Source organism: Corvus moneduloides, chromosome 6, assembly GCF_009650955.1.
Source record: "Corvus moneduloides isolate bCorMon1 chromosome 6, bCorMon1.pri, whole genome shotgun sequence".
NCBI classification, from domain to species: domain Eukaryota; kingdom Metazoa; phylum Chordata; class Aves; order Passeriformes; family Corvidae; genus Corvus; species Corvus moneduloides.
Genome location: NC_045481.1, coordinates 22,069,288 through 22,094,906, shown reverse-complemented (window position 1 = coordinate 22,094,906; position 25,619 = coordinate 22,069,288). Strand labels below are relative to the sequence as shown.

Genomic DNA, 25,619 nt, shown 5'->3' with positions numbered 1-25,619 from the left:
TTAAGAAAAGACTGGATGTGGCACTTAGTGCCATGGCCTAATTGACAAGGTGGTGTTAGGTCATAGGTTGGACTCGATGATCTTAAAGGTCTTTTCCAACCTAGTTGATTCTCTGAAATATCCTTAAACGTGAAATTTTTTAAGAGTGCAGAAGATGGGTTTTCTGAGAGCCCCACTGGTAAAGCGGGATTGCGTTACCTGCAGTTACCGAACGGGAGGAGGTAACAATCCCGCAATCCGCGGTTGTTACGGGGCTGTCAGCGCATCCCGGGCTCTGTCGAAGCGCAGAAGCTCCCTCCACTCCCCCCGCTGCTCCCCCGTGGGCTCGCCCAAGGGCCGCCCCTTGCAGTCCCGCCGCGCCCCCGCCCCTCCGAGCGGCCGCGGCCGGAGACTACGTTTCCCGGCGTGCCGCGCGGGACCGGGCCGTACCGTGTGCGAGGTGGAGGGGGAGCGGCGTGGGGCGCGCGCGGGTTGAAGTGCTGGCGAGGCGGTCGGTAAGTGCCGCTCTGAGCGCCGGCGGAGCGCTCGGGCCCTCCCGCCCTCGCGGTGGCCTCGGCCCGTGCCGGGGACTCCGGGCCAAGGCGGCGAATGCTGCCCGCAGCTGCGGCCCCGGTGGGAGACCCGGTTGCCGCACGGCTTGGCGAGGCCGGGGTTGTTCGTGGAGGCGGGAGCGGCGCGGGGCGCGGGTGCCGCTCCGGGAGACCCGGCCCCGCCTGAAGGAGAACCGAGAGCAGGCAGCGCCGGCCCCTTGTGTCCTTCCCGGGCAGTTCTCGGGCGCGGCGGCGGACGCGGGCTCGGGGGCCGGAGCGGCCTGGCCGGGGCTTTGAGCGGCCCTGGGTCCCCAATGCCCTCGAGGCGGTCAGCGATCGCCGCCGCTCCCGGTCTGGACAAGTGGCGATGGGGTCACCTTCGGGGCTCCGACTGGGAACCGGCACCGTCCCGGCTGCCTCTGGTGGGAACAGAAGTCCAGCTGTAACGCGAGGGACCCTTCCGTGAGCGAAGTTGTGTGAAAGTCAAAGAAACCATCTCACCTAGGTGAAAAAAGAGCTGGAGGTGATCCATCAACGCAGGGCTTAATAACGAGAGGCAGTGACATCCCAAGGCTTGTTTCACAGCTGACAGGGCCTTTAAGATATCCTTAGGGGTGTCGTAATGGCTCATTTACATGGAAAAGGCTCCCCTATACCTTATGCAAAACTTTGAAATACAATTTATTCCAGAAAATTCTATTTCTGTACCTTATATTGGCGGGGTTTTAATTATTTCCTTTTTATTGCTACAACATGTTAAGCATGAAAGCAGGAACTTTTTTGCTGAAGAATTCAGCTTCTCTGCCTGTTTATTTGCTACCTAAAGTTCCCATCTTCTGTTCGTGTAGAGCTGGCGGGTATGGCAATAGATGTGATGTAACAAACTGCAGATTATAGCTTCAGGTAGGAATACAATGCAAGAACAGATGGACCTGCATTCTGCTTTCAATAAAATGTTCTGTTAGCAATTGAGAAAGTGAAGGAAAAAGGAAAAAAATAATGAAAAAGAGAGGCATATTTTCTGTTAAGAAAATGTCACTGCACCTTTTACTTTTCAATAAATGAAATGTCCAAGGAGCACAAATGGTTTAATTAAAACACTTTGCAAAAAATGACTTTTGAAGGTGACAGAGGATACAAGAGATCTCTGTACAAAAAAAGATTGGTCCTGCTGGAAGAACCCCCAAAATTTCTAGAATTCCAGTGAGGCAGGGGAAGGAGGGCAACTTTTTTTTTTGTAAAGTGCGTGTTCGTTTGGCTGCAGTCAAGAGCCCAGGTTTATTTTTTGTTGAGTTTTGATCATAGATTCAAAGGAACCCTGGTCAGCCAGCTACCCATTCTGACAGGAGAAAGAGCTGGGGTGCTGCAGGCAATTCTTACAGGCACTGACAGAGTATGTCTCAGCTTTTCTGCCTCACAATTACCTAGGGCATGTAAGGAAATAAAAGGAAATAATAAAGTTTAGCTAAGGTTCAGGTACAAAGGTCTCTTGTGTTATATTAGCTTATTTTGCTGATTGTGTTCTTGTGAACTGTTTTTGAAAGACGTGACCTGTGTCACTGCATGTGTTTTTTGGTTACAAGGCTTCCAAGAGAAAAGACACAAGCCAGACTGACCCTGCTAAAGGTTCATAATGAGAAGTAGGAAAGTTTCTCAGTCAAGCCTAGGAGTGGGAGGATTAGTAGACTCCATCTTGGTGGGGTGAGAGCCTGCACTGTGTCGAGGGTGCTCCTGAGAGCTTGCAGAGTAGGTGACCATACCTTTTGATTTGTGATAGAAGCAGAAGGAATAGTGAATCATATTTTCTGCCCAATACCAGCCATAGGGAAAGGAACGAAAAATGTACCTAATTTGTTATTTTCTTTCAGGTCTGAGTCCTCTAAGATGACATAAGGAAATGGAAAATATATATATTAATGTGTAAAGAGTTACATGTTTATGCTACTTTATATACTGCAAACAGTGAATGTAGTGATCCAAAGTGCTTAGTGTGGGAAATGTGTTCATTCCCCGCCCTTGTCTCACAGAAAACATGTGGTTGAGAAGTGTCTCACCCCAGGCCAGTACTGGGCCTGTGACAGAGCTAGGAATAGGCTGTAGATTCCTGCAGATGAGTGTTCTGCCAGTACAGTTCCTGTCTGGCACTAGAATGGGATGGTGATAATGAGAAAACAAATCTCACTTGGTCACTCTGATCAGGTCCCCCATCCCCTGCATTCTCTCTGGTTGTCTGGCACTGACTGCTGGAGTGGCATACAACATCCTGGGATGCATTGCCTCTTCCTAGACCACTCATCATCAGTGTGGAACTTTTAGAACTAGCCTGGTAGAGTTTCTAAAAAGCTTTGGGTGCTGTTGATATTGCAAGTCCTCTTTTGAAACCCTGGTTTTTTATATCTTCTGTTGTTCCCCTTATAATCTGCCTATGCTGTGATATCTTCAAAAATTTGTGTTGAAGAAATACCTGTTGCTAGGATCAGAATTGACTTCTGGTGATCTCATGTCCACCTGTTGTGCTTCCTTGAAAAGCCTTTAGGATCCTGAACAAATGTTTTGTTGCACATATGCAAGGTCTAGCAGTGAGTTACTTCTGGATTTGTGGCCCATAGACACTGTTGAGTTAGGAATAGCAATGAGCAACTTACCCGCAGTTGCTGGGTGATTGCATGAGCTCTTGGCTGGGGGCAGTGGTAGCAATGTGTCATTAGGAAAGGAGCAATTAAAACTTGGATTGTCAGGTCCTCTGGGGCTGTAGGCATCAGATCACTAAGTCCTTATCAGATGTTACAGTTGCTGTTTTGTGTCTTGGCAGGGTTCATCAGTCATGGCACTAAGGGCATTGAAATTTGCCTCATTGACAGCAGCTGCTTCTGGCATCTATCTGTATGGAAACAAGTTCCTGGATCCTAATGATTTTGGAGTTGTTCGTGTGGGCCGAGCCATTGCCACAGTAAGTTCTACCATAGTAATGTGCAGGAAGATTCCTAGATGGGTAAGGGAATTGAAGTTCACAAGAACTTGTGATTTTCTGCATTCCCTGTCTGCATTTTCATTTGGCAGCTGGCTCAGGAAATCAGAAGATCTGTGGGGAGCTCTTCAAGTTCTTGACACAATGGGGAGAAAGGGGGTGAAAGGATATAAGGAATACAGCTGTTGTTTGCACATTTTGGAAAGAGAAAAATGGAGATACCGAGCTGCAGAGAGCTGTCTCTGCTTTCCTAGATAGGGTGAGACCTTCAGAGCAAGGGCTCACTTTGGGCCCACATTTTCATCAGCCGCCCTTCAAGGTCAGTCACCCAGGTGTGGTGTCTGAGTGCCTTTTAAGAGTGACTTAGTTCAAACCCTCTTCTCTGCATATGCTATTTCTACACTTTGTTATAAGGATCCTGGTTGTATTGATAAACTAGGGTAGCCATTGCCCTATGACCCTTGGTATGAGGTTTGGGGAGAGAAGGACTGGTGTTTTGAGGATCATTCTCAAAGCAAGAGTAAAGTGAGTACGGGTGATTACATACTTCTGAGATTGAAGTGGTTTCCAGATTTGTAAAATAAATGCTGTATGTGCCTAGCATCATTGATATTTCTCAGAAAACTGGGAATGGAGACTGCTGCCTTCTCCTTGAGGACGCTCACTGATGAATCCATGAGCAGCCAGGAACATGGAGAGCAGAGACTCTAGAGAGGGTATCAGTCTCCTTGTACCTCACTTGTATTATACATCTGTCACTTCAGGCCACAATCTCCATCATTTACGGACCCCCAGTGGTAAGCAGCTGTCTGTCTGCATTTTCTGTGACTTTTAAGCACTTCATTAATGAGTTTTACAGGGAGTCAGCTCCTGAGGGCAGATGCAATAAGAAACAAGCTCTGTGGGTTGGCTCAGGTGCCATGTGCGTGCAGCATCATAAACTGTTGAGAAAAATGAATGCTTATTTTGAAAGGGTGAAGGTAGAAATACACACTGTAATCTTTCCTTCTTACTTAATAAGTGCTAAGCTTCATCCTCTGTCCCTGACCATAAGGTAGCAGCTCTTTCCATTTTAAAGCACAGGAAATTGAAGCATGGAGAGGGAATGCACCTTCTTGTGGCTGGAGGAGAATCTGTTATTCAGGGTGTTTGGGTTCTCCAATCTGCCCTTGAGTTCTGCGTGCTTGACCAGTGTTTCTCAGTCTTTCTTAAGCCACTGTTTTTCTGGTAATCTACTGTTTAAGACAGAAGTAAGTGAGAAGTTCCAGTGATGAGGCTGTGCAGTTGGTCTGTGTTTTGAGTGATGGTGAGAGATTACTTTCCTGAAGAACAGGATGTAGGAGAAAAGAAGTATTCTTTGCTTTAGATGCTGGCAAATCACAGACATGCTTGACTTTCATGTTCTTTGCCTTCAGGGAGGTCACAAGTCATTGGCTGTAAAGCGCTTCACTGGTCCTGCTCTTAAATGCATTAGAGGGTTCTGCACCCATAGCTGCAAGCAGTGACCCCCAAAACCAAGTTACCAGTGCTCAGTCTTCTGTAGGTGATGGCAGCATGTGTTTAAATCTGTGTATATACTTTTATAAAAGAATGTTCTGTCTCTTTCTGAATTCTGTTTCCTCTGGTATATATGACTGCATGTATTTGAGTTGTTTCTGAGAGATTCTTTAGTCTTGCTGCACCAGTGAGCTCTACCTTTCCTGCTCCTTGTTGGACAGTCAGAAGTCAGCTCTCGTCTGAGCACAGGCAGCCTGAACTGCTGTCATTCCTTAGCTGTGGACCAGGTGAAGCCAGTAGAGCAGACATTCACTTCTAAGAAGCTCGGCTTTGGGATTGTTCTTTTTGTAAATCAAAGATAAGTCTCTAGCAAACAAGTGGTTTTGGATATTGGATATTGGTGACATCTACATGTACCTAAAGTATCTGTCCTTCAATCTAGCCGTGCCCAGGCTTCTTACCTGGATGCTTGATTCCATCATTGAGCCATAGCCAAGGAGAATTCAGATTCTAATGAAGAGACTGCAATTCTTAAGAGCTAATAAGTTCAGCAACAGCAGACACAAAAATTTAAGACAAGTTATGGTGGGGCAAACAAAAGAGAAGCCTGGAGAAAGGAACACACGAGGATCAAGGAACCTGACGTACAACTATGAGACTCTGGACAGATTTAATCTGAGTTTGATTAGAGAGATTTGAATCTGGTTGTATTTTAAGTATGTTAGTTCAGTAGTTCTTTGCAGACTCTGTAAGAAGCCTGATGAAGCTCACTAGTAGAAAATTTTTTTTTAAGCCTCTGTTTAGGGAATTGGCTCTTGCTTGTATATGGGTAGACAGCTATTCAGGGGGAACATTGTCCCATGACTTGGTAAGATCTGAGGATAGGTTTAGGAGCAGTAGAAGAGTGTACAGTGTTGAGAATTCATTGATACCAAAGTGGGACATTTAACACTGGACAGGATGCAAGCTCAGTGAAAGTAACCTGGCATTTGTAAAGGGAGAGACTTGTATATCTTTTTATAATTCCGAGCTTCAGTCTCACACTGTAACATGAATCACAGCACTAGTCTTGGATGAGAACGAAGTCAGTGGCGTGGGCAGCTTCATGCTGCAGAGAGTTTCTGTGTTCTGGTAAAATTAGAAACCTGGCAGAGCCATTGTGCATTTGCCATATTCTTTTGAGAGTATACCAGTTGTTTTGGTTATGTGGAAGGAACATTCTGTGCAGTAGCTAGACACGGGGAGGGATTTGGCAATGTCAGAGTTGCCTATCAGGATCATCATAATATTAATTTAGTGTTTAAGATTACAGTGTAATTAGCAACCGCTTAATTAATTCCCTCTTCCTCTGTAATACAGGCCAATCTGTTAGCTGCTTCTTTTTGAGTTGGAGGTGATAATTACCCTCGTGGACCAAAGATAAAATAAGAACCAACTCAAGCCTTCATGCAAGACTGATTTGAACCTTTGAGGTTGTGAAGATGCTTTGAAAAATTTTTCTTCTGAGTGGTCTCTGTAGCTGTGCAGCTCCTGAGTTCATCAGGGGTAAGAAAGCCTGAAATGCCAGAAAAAAAAATTTGCTGTGCTCAGTTTACAATTTGAAAAACAGGAAACATGAGAAACCTAACCTCCACAAGGAGGGACTGTGTCTGTTACTGATTCCCAGCTTGGTCCACTCTTGGATGCATTTCTGAGCTTTTGAGTCTTTCCCTCTTGTCTGTTCCGCTGCCTTTGTCTCAAACCAGGTTTGATTCCCTTGCCTCCCTGGTTTTCATGATAAGTCGACCGTACTTTGTACCCTTCCTGGGCATGTTTATGGTGAAAGGTGGGGCTAGTATCCTGTGCCAGATACTCCCTTCAGTAGGGAGATTTTAGGAAAACTGACTTTGATGGAAGTTACACAAAAGGTTCTTCATAGCAACGATCTTGAAGTTCAAATTAGTTAGTGGACAGGCTCCCCTAGGTGTATATCCCCTTTTCTCCCTCCAAACATGACCTGTATGTTTCTCTTCCATTCACTGATGTTCTGACTGTGGAAAGAGAGGAACTTTAGTGATAGGAATTGTGAAATACCCTAGATCTGTTTTCAGAAATCATTAAGGCACTTAAGAATATAATTCCATTGTCCATGGCAATGTCTAACAGGCTTTGGCTGGATCCCATATCCTGGTTTTGTAATTGGGTTTTCGACCCTTTGGCCCCATAGTCCTTTGTGCAGTTGAATATCCCCAAAAGTACTGCTGCTTGTGCTAATCTATGAGTTTGTCTTCAGTCACTCTGTTCCCTCCTGAGCTTCTACCCAGAGCAAGCAAGTTAGGCAGTTTGGAGGTGTGAAGTGTGGGATAACTGATGGGGTGCAAACAGAGTCTGGATGGCCTCTGTTACTACCAGCAGACCCTACTGTGGAAGCTCCAGATGGCTGACCGAAGATGGGAGTCTGCTGTGCAAGGTGCTGTACAGAGATTAGGAAAATGCTTTGAGCGTCTCAAATAGAAGATGGTATAGGAATGCCAAGTGTTGCTTATTTTTAATAGCTACATATCAATCAGGCCCCTGCACTTCTTTTTGTAAGTGTTCATTGAAATGAAAATATTTTCATTTAATTTATTAATGAGTCTGTTGCTTTAGGCTTCACTGTGAAGCCTAAACTTTGAAGCCTAAGGTACATACATTCTCTTTAACAGAAGTCTTATTGTTTTGATAACTGCAGAGCTTGCTCAGCATTTTTGGTTTCATTTGCAGACAGCAGTTATCACCTATGACTACCTCACCTCTCTTCGGAGTGTCCCATATGGATCAGAGGAGTATGAATTCCTCAAATCACAGGTAGGTAATAGCACTGAACTGCATTCCTTGGAAACTGCAAGGCACAGGTGTGTTGCCAAAACCATTCCTGTAATGCTGTCAGCTTAATAATTCAATATGCTTTCTACCTGATTGTTAACAGCAATATTAGATAACAGCCCCATAGTAGATAAGCATCTTGCAGGACTTGCATTGCCCAGTGGAGGAGGTCCGGTCCTTTGTCAAAAGTAGCCATATGCATCCAGTGCTCACTTAAGTCCAGTAGAGACTCAAGTTCTTGGTGTATGTATTTGGGCTCTGTTACCACATCTCTGCTGCCCAGACTGGTTGTGTGGAGGTCAGCTGCTGAGAGTGGCCTGGCAGTGCTTTCTTATTCTGCTTATTGTTTGGTAATGGCCGTAACATGAAGGCTGAGGAATTTAAGTAAACAGAGTGTGGCGAAAAGGAAATAATAGAGATGAATCAGACTTGCAGATCTCTGAGGAAATGACAATTGTGCAAAGAAGTGTATATCTCATTGTGAAACACTCTGTTGTGTTTTGATGTCAGTAATTAACAATAATAACAAAAGCATTTCTAGTGAGAAGGAAGACAAGCACCCCCACTGCTCCTCTCAAGTCTTGTGCTGCACTGTTCATTCCAGCCTATTGCCCTATAGTTCATTGAGCTGTGAATGACACCTGGTTTTAGTTGATCGCTTGTGATGTATGTTAGCCTGGGTTTCTCTGCTATTCTAGTTCAAGGCCTCTTTGGAGTGGGAAGTACAGCTTGTGCCAAATTAGGCCAGTCTGCATAGCATGTTTGAAGTAAGGTCTTTAACCTCTTTTCTCTTCCTGGTGCATATAGGATTTAGGCCACTGATGGGGTTATAATGCATGGAGTGGTGCTCTCCAGGGATTCTGAGACTGGGGGGAATGTAAGGCTGGAAACAGCCTTGAGTAAGGTAGAAATCAGTTACATTGGACTCCAGCATGCTTTGGTATTCCTCTGGCAGAAAATCCACATCTGGAATGGTTTGCAGAACGGCTTCCTTAGGCTTGTTGTCATCCTCTCCTGTTTAAAGATGCTAAGCTGTTCTGATGTAGCTCCCCATCCCAGGTGAGTGGCACTGATGCCCTGGCATAAACCGGAGATAGGTGTGTTGGAGTCTGGAGCTTCACTTCCGTCTGCCCGTGTCTCTGCCCTGTACCTTTGAAGTCTGGTTTGCAGAAGGGCTGCCTGTAGCTTCCTTGAGCGACACCCAAGTTGTGGAGTTATCAGTGCTGTGGACAGCTTATTGCTTGGCAGAATTTGCAGCAGCTGTTGCAAATTCCTCACCTTTTGCCATGTATCTCCATGGTTTCATTAACCTCTGTCATGCAGGTTGTGATGATTTGTCAATCCATGCCCCAAGCAGCCAGAAAGGGCACTGTTTACTAGCATTGCACAGAGCTGTGGCCTCCCTGCTTGGCAGCCAAGACTAGCTGAGTCAGCCCCTGCATGGGGCAGAGCCAGTGGCAAGTACAGCATGCCAGCATGGCCAGCACTAGCCTTTGGCTGCATAGAGGGGCATGAGCTAGGAGACAGAAGGAAGTTGGCACAGGCATAGCATGAGTTGGCGAAACTCGTTGACCATGGGATGCCTGTCCTGCTGTTGACAGGTGTTACGGAGTGCCACCACTGAGTCTGGCAGGAACACCACTTACGGGTTCCTCCGCAACATCCCTGTAGAGTTTGTGCCAGTGAAGCATCAGTTTGGCATGGGAGATACTTTGGACCTGGGCAATTGCACACCAAACTGTTAATCTCAGTGCAGTTTTAAGTGGATGGCAACCAAGTCTTTACCACCTTGCAGCTCTTTTAACTCTCTGTGGCGGCTGATTCTGTTGGTGTTGTACTAGCTCAGAATGACTTTTAAGAAGTTGCCCCATTGGAATTGGTACTTAAGATTAGTCACTGGATGGGGCCAAGAGGATGTGAATGCCCCTCCCAAATTAGTGTTGTGTTTTAACAATACTTAGCCAGATGTTGCTTCTACTAGCTTCTGTCCTGGATAGATCTCTGGTACTCTCAGCCCTTCATCTTACTCTGTTTCTGTCCTTCTAGTGAGGCCAGCTTAACCTCCTCTTGATATACTGAGAGTTTGGAATTTCTTTTAAGTGTGTGTATAAATTGGCTGCTGATTTCCAGATGCAGTTTTGGTACTGTGCCTAGAAGAGAGATTCTGTGAGGGAGGGTGTATCTATATGTGTGTATGTGAGATCTGGGGACCATGCTGATAGTGCCAAAAGGTCTGAATGCAGTTGTTGTGCCTCTCTCCAGTGTGGGGTGCAGCTGCATATGTCTGTGAGGTGCTTGCAGCTCGGAGTGGAAAAACAGTTTTCTCTGTGGATCTCCTCCTGGATAGAGCATACTGGTGATGCTACTCCAGTGCAAATAATGCTTAACTTGTTCTCCGTGGATTTCCAGTGAAACATTAAACTGGAGTCTCTAAATTAAATGGCCTTGAATGAGAGATGGGAAGCTTCAGTGGCAGCACCAGTCCCCTGAGCCTATTGGGGCCAAACAGGGACAGAGTCATTAGGAAACAATTAAATGCAAAGCAGATTAAGAAGGAAATGGGTTCCCCTGGGACTTTTAGTCAGGTTCCTGCTTAGCTCCAAGGAATTATCGTCAATTTTACTGTATATTTCTGTCCCTTGTGGACCACTTTTGATGCTAATAATCTAAGCCCCTCAGTTTTCAGCACTTTTTTATCACCAGCAGATTGGGGGTATTCTACTACTTTCCATGAAGCAGCAAGCAGTAGATGGGAATTCACTGTGTGTCCTGAGGTTAGTCTGCCTCTCCATGGATCTCCTGTCAGCTAGGAGATACGAGAATCCACTTTCCAGATGGCGCCCATAGCTGTTCCTCAGCAACAACCACTTTTCATTCCTGCCCCTGCCTGTAGCAGAGATGAACCTGCTTATGTGCTCAGGCTTTATGTCCTTCCCAGTGGTTGCTTCATCTCACCACTGGTGGCTCAACCACATTGGCAGCTTGATCTTTCTCCTGAGTTAGGGGTCCTTTCCTGGTGTGTGGGCCCTTTTCCTGCATATGATGCCAGTGTAATGCCAGTGTACTGGTGTCAAGGCCAGTGGTAGCCATGGCTGGCTCCAAGACATCGTATGTCTGTAGGTCTACTGTCAGGAATATTAGGGGAGTTATGACCATTCTTTCACTTCATATCTGTTTCATTAAATGATTCTGGACATCTCTGCACATATAAGCTTGGGCATTTCTTTTCATTTCTGCTCCTGCTTGCACTGGGCCAGAGGAAGATGGAGGGCAACCTGCTCGGTGCCATTCCTTACCTTTTGTTTTCAAAACAATTTTATTCTGTAGGAGGCTACATTTCTCTGACATTCTTCTGCCTCCTGGAGTGTTGGCCCTTCACAGTGTTTGTCTCCTCAGTATCAAGTCAGCCTACCATGTGACATTTCCAGTGGTTTGCTCTCAATGTAGCACCTGGATGTCTTGGCTGACACTTCCTACATTGCTGGCGTCAATTTCTGTTGATCCTGCTGTCAGTCAGGAGGTGTGTCACAACATGCAGTTTGTTTAAGGGCTGGTATCAATGGAATTCTGAGTTGTCAGCGTAGTAAGAGGATTGCAATGGGTCAGTTGTCTTGCAGATTTTGGCACAAGTGGCCACAGTTGAAAATCTTGAGCAGGACATCTTTTTGTTGTTTTCCTCTGTAAGACAAAAGGTTACTGCTGTGAATTTTGGTTTTTTTTTTGTAATAAGGAGGAGACTGCAAGGAGAAAAAGGATCTGTGGTCAAGGTATCTCAGAAGACAGTGGGAATCCATTCTTGAATTAACTTTGTTGGCTATAAAATTGCTTTGTCAGGGAAAAGCCATTTGGGGAGGTTAATTAAATCTCCTCCTTTTGAGAGCAGAATGAGGATGTTCTCCTCATTCAAACTTACGGTTATTGGACTGTCAGTACCTGGGCAAATATTTGGAAACTGTAACCTTGTGCCATCATTATACAGAATACGATTTCTTGCTCCTTGGAGGCTCTTCCTGTCTTTGCTATGTTTGCTTTTCACAGTGAAGTGGGTGTTCTCAAAATGAGTTTTGTCTCACAGTGAAGTTGTCCAACTGAAGGATCTTGGAAAGAGCAGGAATGAATGTGTGTGTGTGTGTGTGTTTTCAAAAATAATCTATAGTTTCTGGATAGTTCAAACCAATGAAATAGCCTGTGTCTTTGGACTCCCCTTGTGATTCAGTAACACCATGTGCCTTAAATATTAAGTGATGTCCTAAAACAGTTTCTTCCTGGTGGAGGTGGACTGCATCTGTAGAGAGAAGTCCTCAGGAACTCTCCATGGCATTCCTTCAAAAAGGCAACTGTGAATGGAGACTGTGGGCTGTTCTACACTACAGACGGTGTGTGCAGTAGTGGGTCTACTTGTGCTTCAGCCTCTGGTGAACTGAGGTGAGAAGCAAATGAACTTCCCTATGAGACACGAAATAACCATTAGGTGGCAGTGACTTTCTGTCACCAAACTAAATGGGAACCAGTAATAGAGAGGTGAAGAGCTTCAGAGTCATCCACAGTCCCTGAGCTGATCATGTTTGGTTGCCCTATTACCTGCTCCCCAGGATATCTCTTCATCTAAAAGGCATGGTCGACACTAATGCAGTCTAGAAAAGCTACTGTCAGGGCCAGCTGGTGGCTTGATGACTCTACATTTGAGCACTGCTGTCTAGCAAACTTCCTGCTAACGCATAAAGCATGAAAGCTTTGCACTGAAATCACATAACAAGCTGTAAAAGAAATCTTCTAATTGCAAGACACTTCCTTTTCCTCCTTGTGCTTTCTGGAGTGGTGTCAGCTGAATGCTCTGGCCATAGCATCTCTAGGTTTTAATTTTGTAGCATTAGGAAGGTCCATTTTTTGGGGGGATCTGTGCCTATGAAACTAGATGTTCTTCAGTCATCTGTGGTGATTTATTCAGAGAAGTGGACCATCTACTGTGACATTTTTGAAGGAGCAAGAAGGAGATAAGTGAGGGGAAGGAGGCAGTGCCTCGTTTATTGCATCTTTTTTCCTGGCTGTGCACACTTGTCCCTGAAGTGCTTTGCTCCAGGAGCATGACTGTGAGTTGTCAGGTGCTCGACTTTCCTGAGTGTCTGTCTCAGCTTCCCAGCAGGAGTGACAGTGTGCCTGGGGAGCATTTAGCTGTCTCTCCTCCAGGTGGGGCTATCCCTTTTCATTTGAGTCCCTGAGGCCCTTACCACGTTGCTTTCTTGGAGCTGCTGGAGAGGTACATAGAAGCCAGACTAGTATCTGAAGAACATCTCATCTGGTAGAGTGAGGAAACCATTAAGAAGCCCTGGGAGGATGCAGGCTGCAAGGAGCTTGCATCTTAAGAAACATTATAAAAGGAACAAATGAGAAGTGGAGAAATAATCATGCTTTACTTAGTGTTTGGACTATGCCTTGAGTCCCAGTGTGAAATGAATGCTAAGCAGTGCAAAGTCGAGGTATGGCAGGAGATGGTATCTTCTCTGAAGAGCTCATGGGCGTGGTTGATTTGCCTAGATTTCCACCCTAGGTGTGAGTGGTGCAAATAGATGTGAACATGGAATTTTTCAGAGGCTGAAGGTCTGTGTAAACAGGGAAGGAGGCAAAAAGCAGAAATTACGTAGGATGCTACTGTAAGTGACTTAACACTGATCCCATTGACATTGGATCAGGCCCTGATTAGGGATGTTTTCTTAATGAAGGACTGTGTAGCCGGGAACTACTGACCAGTTTATATGGTTCACAGAACACAGAATCACAGAATATTCTGAGTTGGAAGGGACCCACAAGGATCACTGAGTCCAGCTTTTAAGGGAACGGCCCATATGGTTGTTGGAGGCCACCTGTAAAATCCGTAGAGCTGACAGGTAGCCAGTACTTAACCTATTTTAAGAACAGGAAGACAGCTGTCTTGAGAGTACAATGATCTTATCTGAGACTAGGAAAAATAGATAACCTAAAAGTTTCGTTTGGGGATAGTGACATATAGTTGCAATGTCAAAGTGGACTTCTGAAGTGTTTTGTTTGCTCTGTGAGTCCTTGGCAAGACCCATATTGTGGATTCTATTCCTTTTTCTAAGGTTCTTGTAGTTAGCTTGCAGTGAAACACTATCTTGAAAGACTCCAAATTAGGAGTACAAATTAGATATAAAACCAGGGGTGAAGAGAATTGGTGGCATGCAGAGGATATTTAATGTATCAGGCCAGGTTGGAATTTCAGAGCAGGACTGAATATTGTAGATTTGCTCTGCTAAACCAGTGACCTTCTCACATTCTCCGCAAAGTGGATCTGATAAAAGAATGTGCTGGAAGGCAGCTCACAATTACCTGACCTGTCAAGCAAGTGTCTTCATTTAGTCAGTTAAGTCAGTGGTGAGGGAATTGCTGTGGTGGGTGGTGTCTTGCAAACACTCATCTGGACTTGTTTGCAGTGTGGGAGGCATCTTAGTGGGTTCCAGGCAAATCCTTTGAACGTATGTGGGGGCTACACTGTTTGCATACTTGAGGGAAAGATCTCTCTGAAAGATACTGCTGTATTCTTCTATCTGGTGCCCCAGGGCCAGGCAGGACTCTGTAAGGCCTGAGGAAGCCCTGCGGACTAGGAAAAAAGGAAGCTAAGTTTCTCTTGAACTGGAGTTGTTGATGATTTAGTTCTAGGAATAAACCAAAAAGTATTGTTCAATGTCAGGTTTTAAAGCTATCCCTTGCTTTATTTGCTAGAATGTTCAGGTGCCCTGCCTAGAAATGTGCATTTTTGTACATCTGGACGGACTCATCTGTTTGCCTTAGACACGTGCCAGTTTGTTCAGGTGGGAGTGCTTATAGTGAAGTAGCCACTTTTGAACAGAGGCAAAGGTTCAAAGATGGCTTTGGAAGAGTCAATCCACGATGGTAATCACATTCACTGCCACACTAGTTAAGCCTACTTTTGGTCCTACGGAACTGGCTTGGGGTGCCTTTATTTTTATTGGGTGTTTTGTTTACTTGTATCTTTTTTGGCTTGAGAGTTCTGTCTCAGTGGCTACAAGTTCTGCTGGCTACAAGTTCTGCTGATGGTGCACCATTCAGAGCAGCTTGCTGCTCCTTCCTCTGCAGTAGCATCATTTTGGCAGGTCTGACACCAGTAACAACTTGTTCCTGTCAGTGTACTGAGCCAATGTGACACAGAAGAGGGCCACAGCCAGCAGATAAACAAGGGTCATCTTTATAAAACCTCCACTCTGTTCTGAGCTCCACTTTAAAAAGGAATTTGCATGTGAGCTTGCACATGTATGAACCTATCCAGTATTTTATGAAATGCCTTCTGCCAAGCCTGGATCCATTTACTATGTTGCTAGTTTTGCTGAATTTAGAGGTAAATTCACTGAAAAGGTCACTACCAGAATTGCTTTTCAAAAAAACCCCATGTCTTAAAATGTCTTTACTGCCTGTGCAGTCTTTGTTTGAAAATATACTCATTTTGAGTTGCCTGTGAACTCTGTAACTGTGCAGCCTGTTTGTTATTGTATCTGAACACAAGTTGTTTTTTACAGAACTGTTGAAGGGCAGCAGGCTTTGTTTATTGTAGGACGGGTGTGTGAAGAGAAGTAGGGAAGATACTCTTTTCTCCCTCGGGCCCTTTCCTTGGCATTCACAGTCAGGCAGCACAGCTGGGCATTTCCAGAGCCTGGTAGGAGCTGTTTTATCTCTGCAATGCCCTGGCATCACCTGTTCTGTCTCTCTTTTTCCTCTCCAGGACAACTTCCCTGCTTCTATTTCTTGCAGTAAGCTGAGGTTTTGCTGTGGCAGTCTGAATTGGGAGTTATTCTGTGGCAATATACAGCGTGCTGATCCGTGACTGGGGAATGTTAAATTGGAATGATGGCTCCTGATGAGGAGATGAGATCATCTCTCTGATGGAGATTGAGAAACATCAAGGCTAATTATTAGCTGGAACTGCACTTTCCTCACTCTGAGCTGGTGCTAGTTCAGGACTGTGTGCTTGAAGACAAGAGGTGACTGCAATCTGATGCATGAGAGGGGCTCCCAAGAGCAATACAAGCTCCTGCCGCCCTGACTGGCAGGGTATATCCTCTGCAGCTTCCCTGACTTCCACTCTTCCCACAGTGGACTGAATCTGTACCAGAAGTGGTGTTTGATTCTTTTAAATCTATGTTTTGATTTTAGGGTAGCAAGTGTTCGGTAATCTGGTTAAGTACTGAGCAAAATGCGTGCAGAAGCAGCTTCACGCATGCACCTCTCCTGGTGTATCCCCATCTGAATGCATGCAGCTTCCCACACTGGCCCTGCACAGCTGAGCTCTCTGTTCACTTGTACTACCATCCTGTACCAGGCCTGAATCAGCATCCTGCCTGCTCCATCTCTGTCCTTACCTCTGCCCACTGATGTCTCAGCCCAGGCTGCCACCTCCCTGGCCCTTGTGCTGTTGGCGCATTGGATGCAGGCTTACCCCACCTGGCCTCACATTTCTTGGTAAAGAAAGATTTGCCACAATCTTAATTTTCTGAGAACTGAGACCCAGGTGCTGGGAGGATACACTGCCAAACCTAGGCAGGACAGCTGCTGGCTACAGTTTTTCACACTTGTGTCAATGGCAGCCAGACCAGCAGGTTTCCCCTTCCCAGTCCCTCTCTGCAGTCGGATTCCCAGCTCTGGCACAGCTTGGTCCTCATCTGAGAAGACGAGCTCTACGTTGTGTGTGCCCTAGTTTCATTCCTGTAAATCTCACTTCAGAGACAGTCAGATGTCAGGTTCCACAACATGTTGAAATCCACTGAGCTCACGGCCTGAGGAACTCTTCCATTTACAAACAGCCTAGCAACCCACTATATTTCCTATGAGTATGGATAGAGTGAAGCCACTAATGCAGACATGAATTTTATTTGAAGGATACTAAATTTAAATAAAGTAACGATAAAGAGATCAAGCTCTGTCCTTTTGCAAAATCTTTGAAATGGTGGGATGTATGTGTAGCTAATAAAGGAAAGTTCCTTTGTAAACAGTGTTCGCTGCTTATAATTGTTGGACATATGTGTAGTAAATTAAGGAAGAAGCAATGTATTGGTAAGACCATTTACCCACATCGCATCCCAATGACAGATGCCCCTCCTTCCACCTGCATTGCTCAACAAATTTCTTCTCAAGAGGGGAAATGAATTCTCAATAGCAACATGCCTAGTAATTAACCGCACTGTAATTCTGATGTGCAATGCTGTCACCCCCCATCAGATGGGAGTGGAAAAGGCACTGCATTTTGTTGATGGTGGAACATTTGTTTTCCTCATCATTTTGACACCAGAGGTAATTGCCATTCCTGAAATATTCTCTTGCTACTATTACAAAGCAACTGTTAGGGACAAACTAATTATGAAGAATCTCGTTATGACAGATTAATAGGCCAAGAGAGGGGATTTCTTTTTTTTTCTTTAAGGCAACTGAATAGTAAAATCTAACAGCTTCCATACAACTGCTAGAAACACATGCTTCTCTGTAAGCCAGCATATTTTTTCTTAGAGGTGAGGGATTTGAAAAACTAGGACTAGAGTATAGAATGGGTTTCCAAGCTTGCTTTTATTAAGTTTTCGGTTTCCCAACATTATATGCCAAAATGAGCTAGAGTCTGGGTGTTGCCATATGGAGGGGAGGTCTTCATGGTTGGTATTAGACCAGCATCTTCTATCTGGGTCATGGTTGAGCAGCATCATGAAGGCTTGAAGTGAAGAATGCTGGACTTGTGATTTTTACGGATTTTAGAACAAGACACGAAGTCATTATCTGGGCTGCTTTATTGCCTCTAAGGGTTTTCTGTGTCAGGGAGGCCAAACTAATATGCTGGTTGAGTTCCAATGGCTGGTATGCTTGTGTCCCCCTGGAAGTTGCAGACTACCTGCTCCAAATTATTCTTATGGAGTGCTCTCTGGGAGCTGTTGCAATGTGGCTCAAACATGTCTGCTTTCCCGTAGTAGAGGGGATTGAGGCACCTTGCCTCCCTGTGACTGAACCAGTCTGTCAATGCTCAGAGGAGGAGGACTTCGAAATACCTGTACTTCTCACTGCTGTGTTTAAAAGCTCACGCAGTGTATGAGTAGTCTGGACAGCCATCCATGTAGACTTGGTAACTGTGCTTTCAAAGAGGCAGTTAGGTATGTAACTCGTGGCTGACTGGCTACTATGCGGTGCTAGTGAATGCCAGGTTCATTAAGGGGGAGCCAATTATAGGCTTCGAAATAGAAATAATGTACAATTAAAGCTCCTGAATGAGGTCTGTTCATGTTCTCAGCTTTGCCTTGATGTCTCCCTCAAGTTGTCAGGAAACTACAGGCAGCTACAGATCAAAGGATCTCTGTAGTTGGGACTGAGTCCCCTCTTACTATCTCCAGCCAGGTGTTTGTCCCTGAAGCACTCTATCCAAAAAAGGAGCAAATCTTCAGAGGTAATCAATGCACAGCCCCCATTCATGCCATGATCTCCTTAATGAGAGAACAGGGAAGCTCCATTCTTTTCCAGAGACCGAATCAAGACCATGTTTATGTCATTTTCTATCTTCTCCTGCCTGCTGACATCAACTCCCAGTTTCACTGTAACTTCATTCTTCTTTATGGGATCTCTGTGTGGAGTATGTAAATGCTTTAATATTAAATATTTGAGGCTAGAAGTCATAGATAGTATTAATTTTTGATTACTAGCATGTGCTTTAATTTCTTTGCTTCATGTCCATCTTGTGTTGTGCAAATTCTTTATGGTCATTTTTTTGCCGTGCAAATATTGTCTTTGGGAACATACACAGTGATTTTACTTGGCCAGTAAGATCTGATTCTTTGGAGGATCTTTGTCAGTATTATTGTTCTGTCAGGTTTTGCACCAATACCTTTTGTCTTGAGTTCACTATTTGCCTTCTAGCCAAGGTTAGACATTAGCTATCTTCGACTAGCCTGTTGATGGAGAAATATTGAATATGTAATTTTATATAAAGATGATCTCAGTTTTATTCCCTTCACAACCCTGGTGAGCCACAGCTAAGTGCAGGGGAGGCATGTACCATGTTGTTCGTTGTGATACCTGCTGCAGTAAAAGCAATTGCCTCGGGTACTGCTGGAGGTAATTCCTTCTGCTTATTGTGGGAGCAAAAGCAGTCTACTCTGGATAACATGTGGCCTCACCTGGGCTCTCCTTTTGTTCATCTCAGTTTGGTGCCATGTCAGATATTCATGTTTTACTTCATTAAATTGCTATCTCATGCTCTTTTAAAGCGGTACTCTCATAGCCAATACAGGTTCTCTCTCTTCCTTGCGTTCCTAGCAGCCATAAGGATTCAGTAGTCCAAATGCTACCTTCGCTGGCACACACACAAGCCAGTTTTTTCCAAATTCTGCTTCCACTGACACCTGCAGAAACCTATTGTTTTCAGTGAGAAAGCATAGGAGTGGCTGCAAGGAAGGGTTGGACCTTCTAATTGCAGTTTAAGAAGTCTATTGTGTATGAGTCAGAACAGACACCTGCTCAGTCTCCCATACTGGTGACATTGATGGGATGCTAATAGACACCAGCTGCCTTTCTTGGTGTGGAGCTGTGTGGTGTCAACTAGATGAAAAAACTGGAGTTATTTATATATATTTTTTTTCACTGAAGTCAGCAACTCTGATGGATATCCAGAAGGGAGCAGACCTTCTGAGTAACAAAGGGACATTCCTTGTTTGGGTTTTTTTTTTTTGACACAGGCACTTTTTAAAACACAGAACTGCACTTTGCCATTGGTGATGACTTATCGGCACTGCAGCCACTCTCTGTTGGATGTGGTGCTATGACAGTCACTGCAGTTTTTTGGAATTGACAGCGTAATCCCATGGTTGTTATCTTTCCTGACTTCCTCGTCAATCTAATTTAATCACTTCTAGTTATTTCATATTTTACTGTCTCTTTCCTTTTCAGGCATCCTGTTCCTGTGGGAAGAGGTCTGTACTTTAAAGGTCAGAGCTTCTCAGATTAAAGAAGGGGGAAGGAATCCGCCTCTGTCAGTTTGGTAATGGGCTGTACTCTCTTTAGAGACACTGCAATAGAAACCCTTCTTTCTGGAGTCTGTCACCCAGCTGAATGCTGGTGTGTGTCTGCATGGCTGTAAGAGAGGGAGCTGGCTTGCTCTGCTCCCCTGGCTGTTGGAGTGACCTGCCAGGAGAGAAGTTACATATGTACAAGGAGGAGAAGCTGCTGTTGCACGATTTAATCGCCTGATGTTGACTCAGATGGGTCCTGACTGGAGGTCAGCTGTGACGTGCAGCTGGTAGGGTGGGATTCGACTGTTGGGAAGAGAAAAATGCCAGCCCAGATTCTTCAGCGTTGATGAAGTGGATGTGACGATTTCTCCCCTCCAGCTGCAACGGCTGCCTCTGTGCTTCCTAGTTTTCTGCACATCCACAGTAGGAGAGCAGACTGTGAAGCTACCCTGTCTGGACCCTCAGCTGCTGAACTAGATGAGACTTAGCTGAGCTTTCTCAATGGTGCTTGGGCCATCCATCCTCATAAAGCTCACCTTTCAGTGTGCCTTTCAGTCTGTCTTCTGCATGTTGGGGCTTCCTGCAGAGTCCATGGCTTTTCCAGCTCCATTTTATTGCAGGATGGAGTGTGAGAACTAAGGGAAGAGGCTGTCAGATCTCCAGCTTCATTCCTCCTGCTAGGATTCTTCACTTAGCTTTGAAAATGTGGCCAAATCTGTATGAGCTTCTGTGACAGCTAATTCCTACTGTGGCCTTGTTTGAGTTCTTCCCCCCACCCTCCTCATGGCCCAAGACCAGCCCTCACTTCCCATGCCTACTGCCTTTCCACGGTCTTCTTACATGGAAATAGCTGTCTGGGGAGTGTTCTCCTTTCAGGTCATTTTTACTGCACAACATCATCGTCTCTTGCTATTCTGTCAATAGTATGTGGTTTCTGCAGGGCGTGTGAGCAGCTCCTGTTTAGGGAACACTCCTGTGTGTAATACACAACTTGGTTGATACTGTTCCTTCCAGCAACTGAAAATATCAAATGAAACAGGGCTTAGCAGGACTGATGAGAGGGTGTGAGTGCCCCCTGCCCCCCAGCTAAATACAATGCTAAATAAGATGGTGTCTTTACAGTACTCAGCTTGTTTTCACTGGCATCCCATGTGGTTTGATCCAAGCTGAACTGATTTAATTTTGTTAGCCAGATTTTGAGAGATGCTGTGTCAAATTTATTATCATTTCGCCTGCCTCCGTAACTGGAGCTGCAGGCTCTGTGATCAGTGGATCAAGACATGTGCCTCATTTCATTGTGGCTTCTGTAAATGTCTCCGTGCCTTCTGCAGACATGCTGTTGAATTACTTCCTATCCTCCTTGGGTTCTCTGCAATGAAGCACAGGACAGATCTATTTGTATACCAGCTATCAGGACAACAAGGCACTGAATGCACTTTTCTGAACCTGCTGCCTTTGCAAGTACTAAATGTCTGTGTATACATGGGTCTGATCCTTCTGTCTTGGGCGAATCTGATCTGATCTTATCCTCATGTGTAACTAACCATTCATGATAATGTATGTGCCCCATGAGAGAGCCTGTGTGAAGGACCTCTTGAACAGTCACAGGGTAAAATAGCCTCAAGAGCAGAACCTTGTTCACCAGAGGTAAAGTCTGGGTGTAGGGAACTCAGCTTGACTCTCAGATTCCTGCTATAGGCACAGGAGTTCTACGGCCCAGTTATTTTAGCATGTTATTTTCCCTTTGTCTCTGACCAGCCCATCCCTGTGCTCCTTGTTTTCCTGGCTCGGGAGACTTACACAGAACAGTGCATTGTATCACAGAGGTGTCTAGAGGGGAAACAGCTGCTCTCTTCTGATTTTTATCCCGAACTGCCCAACAGCTAACTAATTGCAGCTCAGTTGCTTCTATTAGCTATTTACCTAAAATTGAGCTGGCTAATGAAAATGTTTCTAATTAATACGAGGCAGATTAAAACTCATTACAGCAAGGTCGTCAGTAATGAGAGATAATCAGAGCACAAATGACCGAGCTTGGAGAAAAATGAAGATGGAACACAAACAGGTGATCAGTGCTGGTTGTGCATGCGCTGGCCAGCAAGGGCAGGGTTCAGCAAGGTGACTGCTGGTGCTCTGCCCTGCAGTTGAGAAACACTGTATCCTCCTCTCCAGAGCATCTTGGGGAGTGACTGGCCAAAGAGGTGGACCTCAGCCTAGTGTAAAAATGTTTCTTGAACCAAGTGACATCTCACACTAGCAGTTTGTTGGAGGGGTTTTCAGCCACTGGGAGCTGGCAGAAGGGGGTTTTACCCCTCATGTGCTGACACAAAGAAGCCCGGAGGTCAACGCTGAAACCCCTCTGGAAGGCGGCACTCAGTGCCCAACACACAATGAAAACGGGGTAGAGCTCCTCACCCAAAAGGGGCTGTATCCTTCTGTCGCTGTTAAGCAGGCACACAGGTGAAGGCAAAGAAGTAAAGAGAGGGGACTCTCCGTAGGTATTCCACACAGGTTTATTCCCATGAAAAGACAGGGATGAAGAGACCAATTGGTGGGAGGGTCCAGGGATCTTAAACTGGGTACAGAATAGGTGGGGAAGGGGATCTCAGCCAATGGGATAGAGACAAGCAGGTGGGACTGACAGGAAGGGAACAATGGGAACAACACATTGGAGGGACTCAGGGAAGGATCCAATTGGGCGTTGAGGAACAAAGAACTTTCTAGAACTAATACATATTAAAGAAGGAAAATGAACATACATAACTTCATACATAAAACAAGGAGACAAAATATTCAATCAGGGGAAAACATGCAAAAGGCAAAACAAGGGAATCATGGGTTCTCACCATGACTGCAAAGTTACTTGCTAAACTTGGGTTGCTAACCACCACAGCTGGTTGTCTGAGTTCTCCTCAGGAGAAAGAGTAGCTACAGCCACCTGCACTGCTACAGTTTGTTGCTAGGCCAGCCTTTAGTCACCTATATGAACTAAGTTTTGAATAGGGGTTTTAGCTGAAGACTTTGGAGTATGTGTGGCACAGGTGGGATGTCAGCATCTGTGAGCGCTTTTATGTAGAAATTCAGAGTCCTGATGGCTCGAGTGTGTGAGCTTATCTGTTCAGCGTAAAATGTTGGCCTAGGTTTGGAAAAGTCCCTTGTGATCTCCAGGGAAGTTTTGCACGAATCATGAAATGTGTTTGCTTTAATTTCAGCTACCTGCTGCATTGCTGATACAAGGCCACAGCACCAACACCAGACTTCAGCTGTCTGATGCAGGCCTACTGTCTACATTCCATTAGTGCAGAGTTTACTGGCCATCCTGCTAGTTGTGTGACTCCTTGTTTTCTGTGTTTGTGGAACTGAGAAGCTTAAGAAGATGTCACTTTAGTCTGGGGGATCATCTCCATCCTTAATCCTTTCCAAGCTATAAAGTTCTCTTTCTCACTTCCTTTCTGTCCCACTGGCAACCATCTGTTGTGCCAGAATTTCTGAAGGATCTTACTAAGTTATACATAACTTATACAAATAACAAATTATTAGGTAGTGAGGTACATTGCACCAGGACTTATTCCAATTCCAGAGGTGTGGATCTATCCATCATTGGCAGTATGATCAGTTAGTATTGGTATAAGGAAGCATTTGAATGGGAAATAGCTAGTGTGCTTAGGAATGAGCTTTTGTAAAAGGTAAGTAGGAAAGATAATACAAAAAGCAGACAATAACTATTCCATTTAGAGTTGTGTGTCTTCCTGCAGCATCCTTGCTGACAGTCAGTTTGATTACCAGGCTGCTAGTGTTAGTGAAGGCTGTAGTAGTTTATATTTACTGTATGCTTATTCTGATTAGTTGAAAGAGGAGATAACAGCCCCTTAGACAGAACTACACTGTCACTGAAATGGGTTCTACGTTTTGTACTGCTGTTTTTAAAGTACCCTATTCACATCACCAGTAGACGTATCCTCCCTAAACATCTTTTGGCATGGCCACCGATTTCAGTTTCTCACTGTGTTAAATTGAGGTGGACATCTTTTCACTTCTCTCTGGTTTGTGCTGTCCTGGGTCATCTAAAGCTCCTTCTGCGGTTTTACTAGTCCTGTGCATATGGCTCTGTCATCATCAGGGGTGGAAGAGAAACGACTATGACCAGATTCCTTTCCTGTATTCTCTGACATGTCTTTTCTTCCTACCCAACTTACTGTGTTTTGGGGATACCAACCACAGAGGTGATGATGACATCCTCTTTTCCCTCTGTAGGGAGTCCAAAGGACAGCCTGGCTCTTCCAGTCAGTCTCCTGCTGCAGGCATTTCTGGAAGAGTGTTCTTGTCCGGGATGGCTCACAGCATATATGCTTGGGATGCTCCCACCTACTGTGTGCCACACAGAAGTTTCTTCCCAGCCTCTCAAAGGCTTAATATGAAAGACCATAAGCAGCAGTTCTGTTGTTCTGTGGAAAGAAAGCAAGAGTTCATCACCAATGTCAGAACTCCTTCAAATAGCAGGTAATTCAGTGAATATGGAAGACCCTTGGAAACAGGTTGACCTCAGCAGAAGATTTAACTGGAATTTGGGAGTTGGATACACCAAATAGGTTCTTTGAAGATTTCAATAATGCACCCTGTTTGCATTTTCTCATTGTGGCCAGACAATAGGGTAATTTTTGTCTTGATGCCTTGAGCAATAGTGTTCAAAGCCCTTTAGACATTTTATTACCTGTAATGTTCTTATGAGTCTGTAAAATGGGGAATAGTGATCCTGAGTTTTGTAAAGAGGTTTGTAAAAGCACTTTTAGAGATGAAAAGCTCCATATAAAATCAGGTATGGTTGTTTTATCATAAATATCTAAAGCCTTTCTGAATTCCATTAAGCTCTTGGTTTCTTTCTCCTCTGAAAGTGAGTGCCACTGGTTAATGTTGTATTGTGCAAAATGGGATGAAAAAAAAACCAACTTAAAAACGGTTGTTGCTTTGTGGAATGTGCCATTGTTTGTGGGTTTATGAGAGTTGGAAATAGGAATGGGAGCTTTTTTTTCCTTTCGTTATTTTATCCAACTTTTCTCTCTTATGCATCAACTCTCTGTAATCTAAACAGTCTCCAAACATTTCAAATCTCTTTTTTAACAGACTCTTTTATATTACATGGTCATATTTCCCCTGTCTTTCTCTGTCCTTTTTTATTTATCTACCTCTTTTTTTGTGAGGGGATGTCCTAGAATCCAGGGTGGGGTTGTGCATTGAATTTATACAATAGCGTTTTGATATTTTAAACATTTTAATCTTTTTTATCACAGTCAAACAGCTTTTTTGGGTTTTCCTGACTCCTGCTGTGCATTGAACATGCTGAGCAGTCCACAAAAATGTGATGCAAGTGTTGGATGGTTCCAGTTAATTGAGAACCCAGCAGTGTCTGCGGGGAGGACGAACTGCACCTCCCAATATGTGTAACCTTGCAGCCATCTATGCTGAGGGTGATCTCCTGGTGTATTGATTTTTCACCTGTCTTTGGTAGGGAGTTGGCAGGGCTTATTTTTCCACAGTGGTGAATAATATCTGTTGCATCTCATGGAATTGTTGTCACTGCACTGTTCTCTCCTTTGCCAGATCAGTAGCAGGAAAATGAAACCTTGGTGTAAGAACAGGTGTTTGTTTTTGACAGTGATGCAGGTCAATCATTTTGTAGTAGAGAGCTCCTTCTGCCTTCTGGGCGCTACCTGGACCTCTTCCCCTTTTCATCATATTTCTCAGTGTTTCCAGTGCTAGTTCATCTTCCTGCAA

At 44.7% G+C, this 25,619-nt stretch overlaps 1 protein-coding gene across 5 annotated transcripts in view; it reads left to right on the top strand.

The window, feature by feature from the left end:
• Nucleotides 1-393: 393 nt before the first annotated feature.
• The window catches only part of ADCK1 (aarF domain containing kinase 1), a 77,515-nt gene continuing 52,289 nt past the window's right edge, over nt 394-25,619 (top strand). The window contains exons 1-3 of one of the 5 annotated variants that reach the window (XM_032112405.1): nt 394-494; nt 3,343-3,480; nt 7,738-7,821. In XM_032112405.1, the coding sequence (XP_031968296.1) occupies nt 3,355-3,480; nt 7,738-7,821 (210 nt within the window). In that variant the 5' untranslated portion in view covers nt 394-494; nt 3,343-3,354. Of the gene's footprint in view, nt 495-537; nt 1,054-3,342; nt 3,481-7,737; nt 7,822-25,619 lie in introns of those variants that run through there. The other 4 variants (XM_032112404.1, XM_032112401.1, XM_032112402.1 and 1 more) reach the window with 4 other exon arrangements.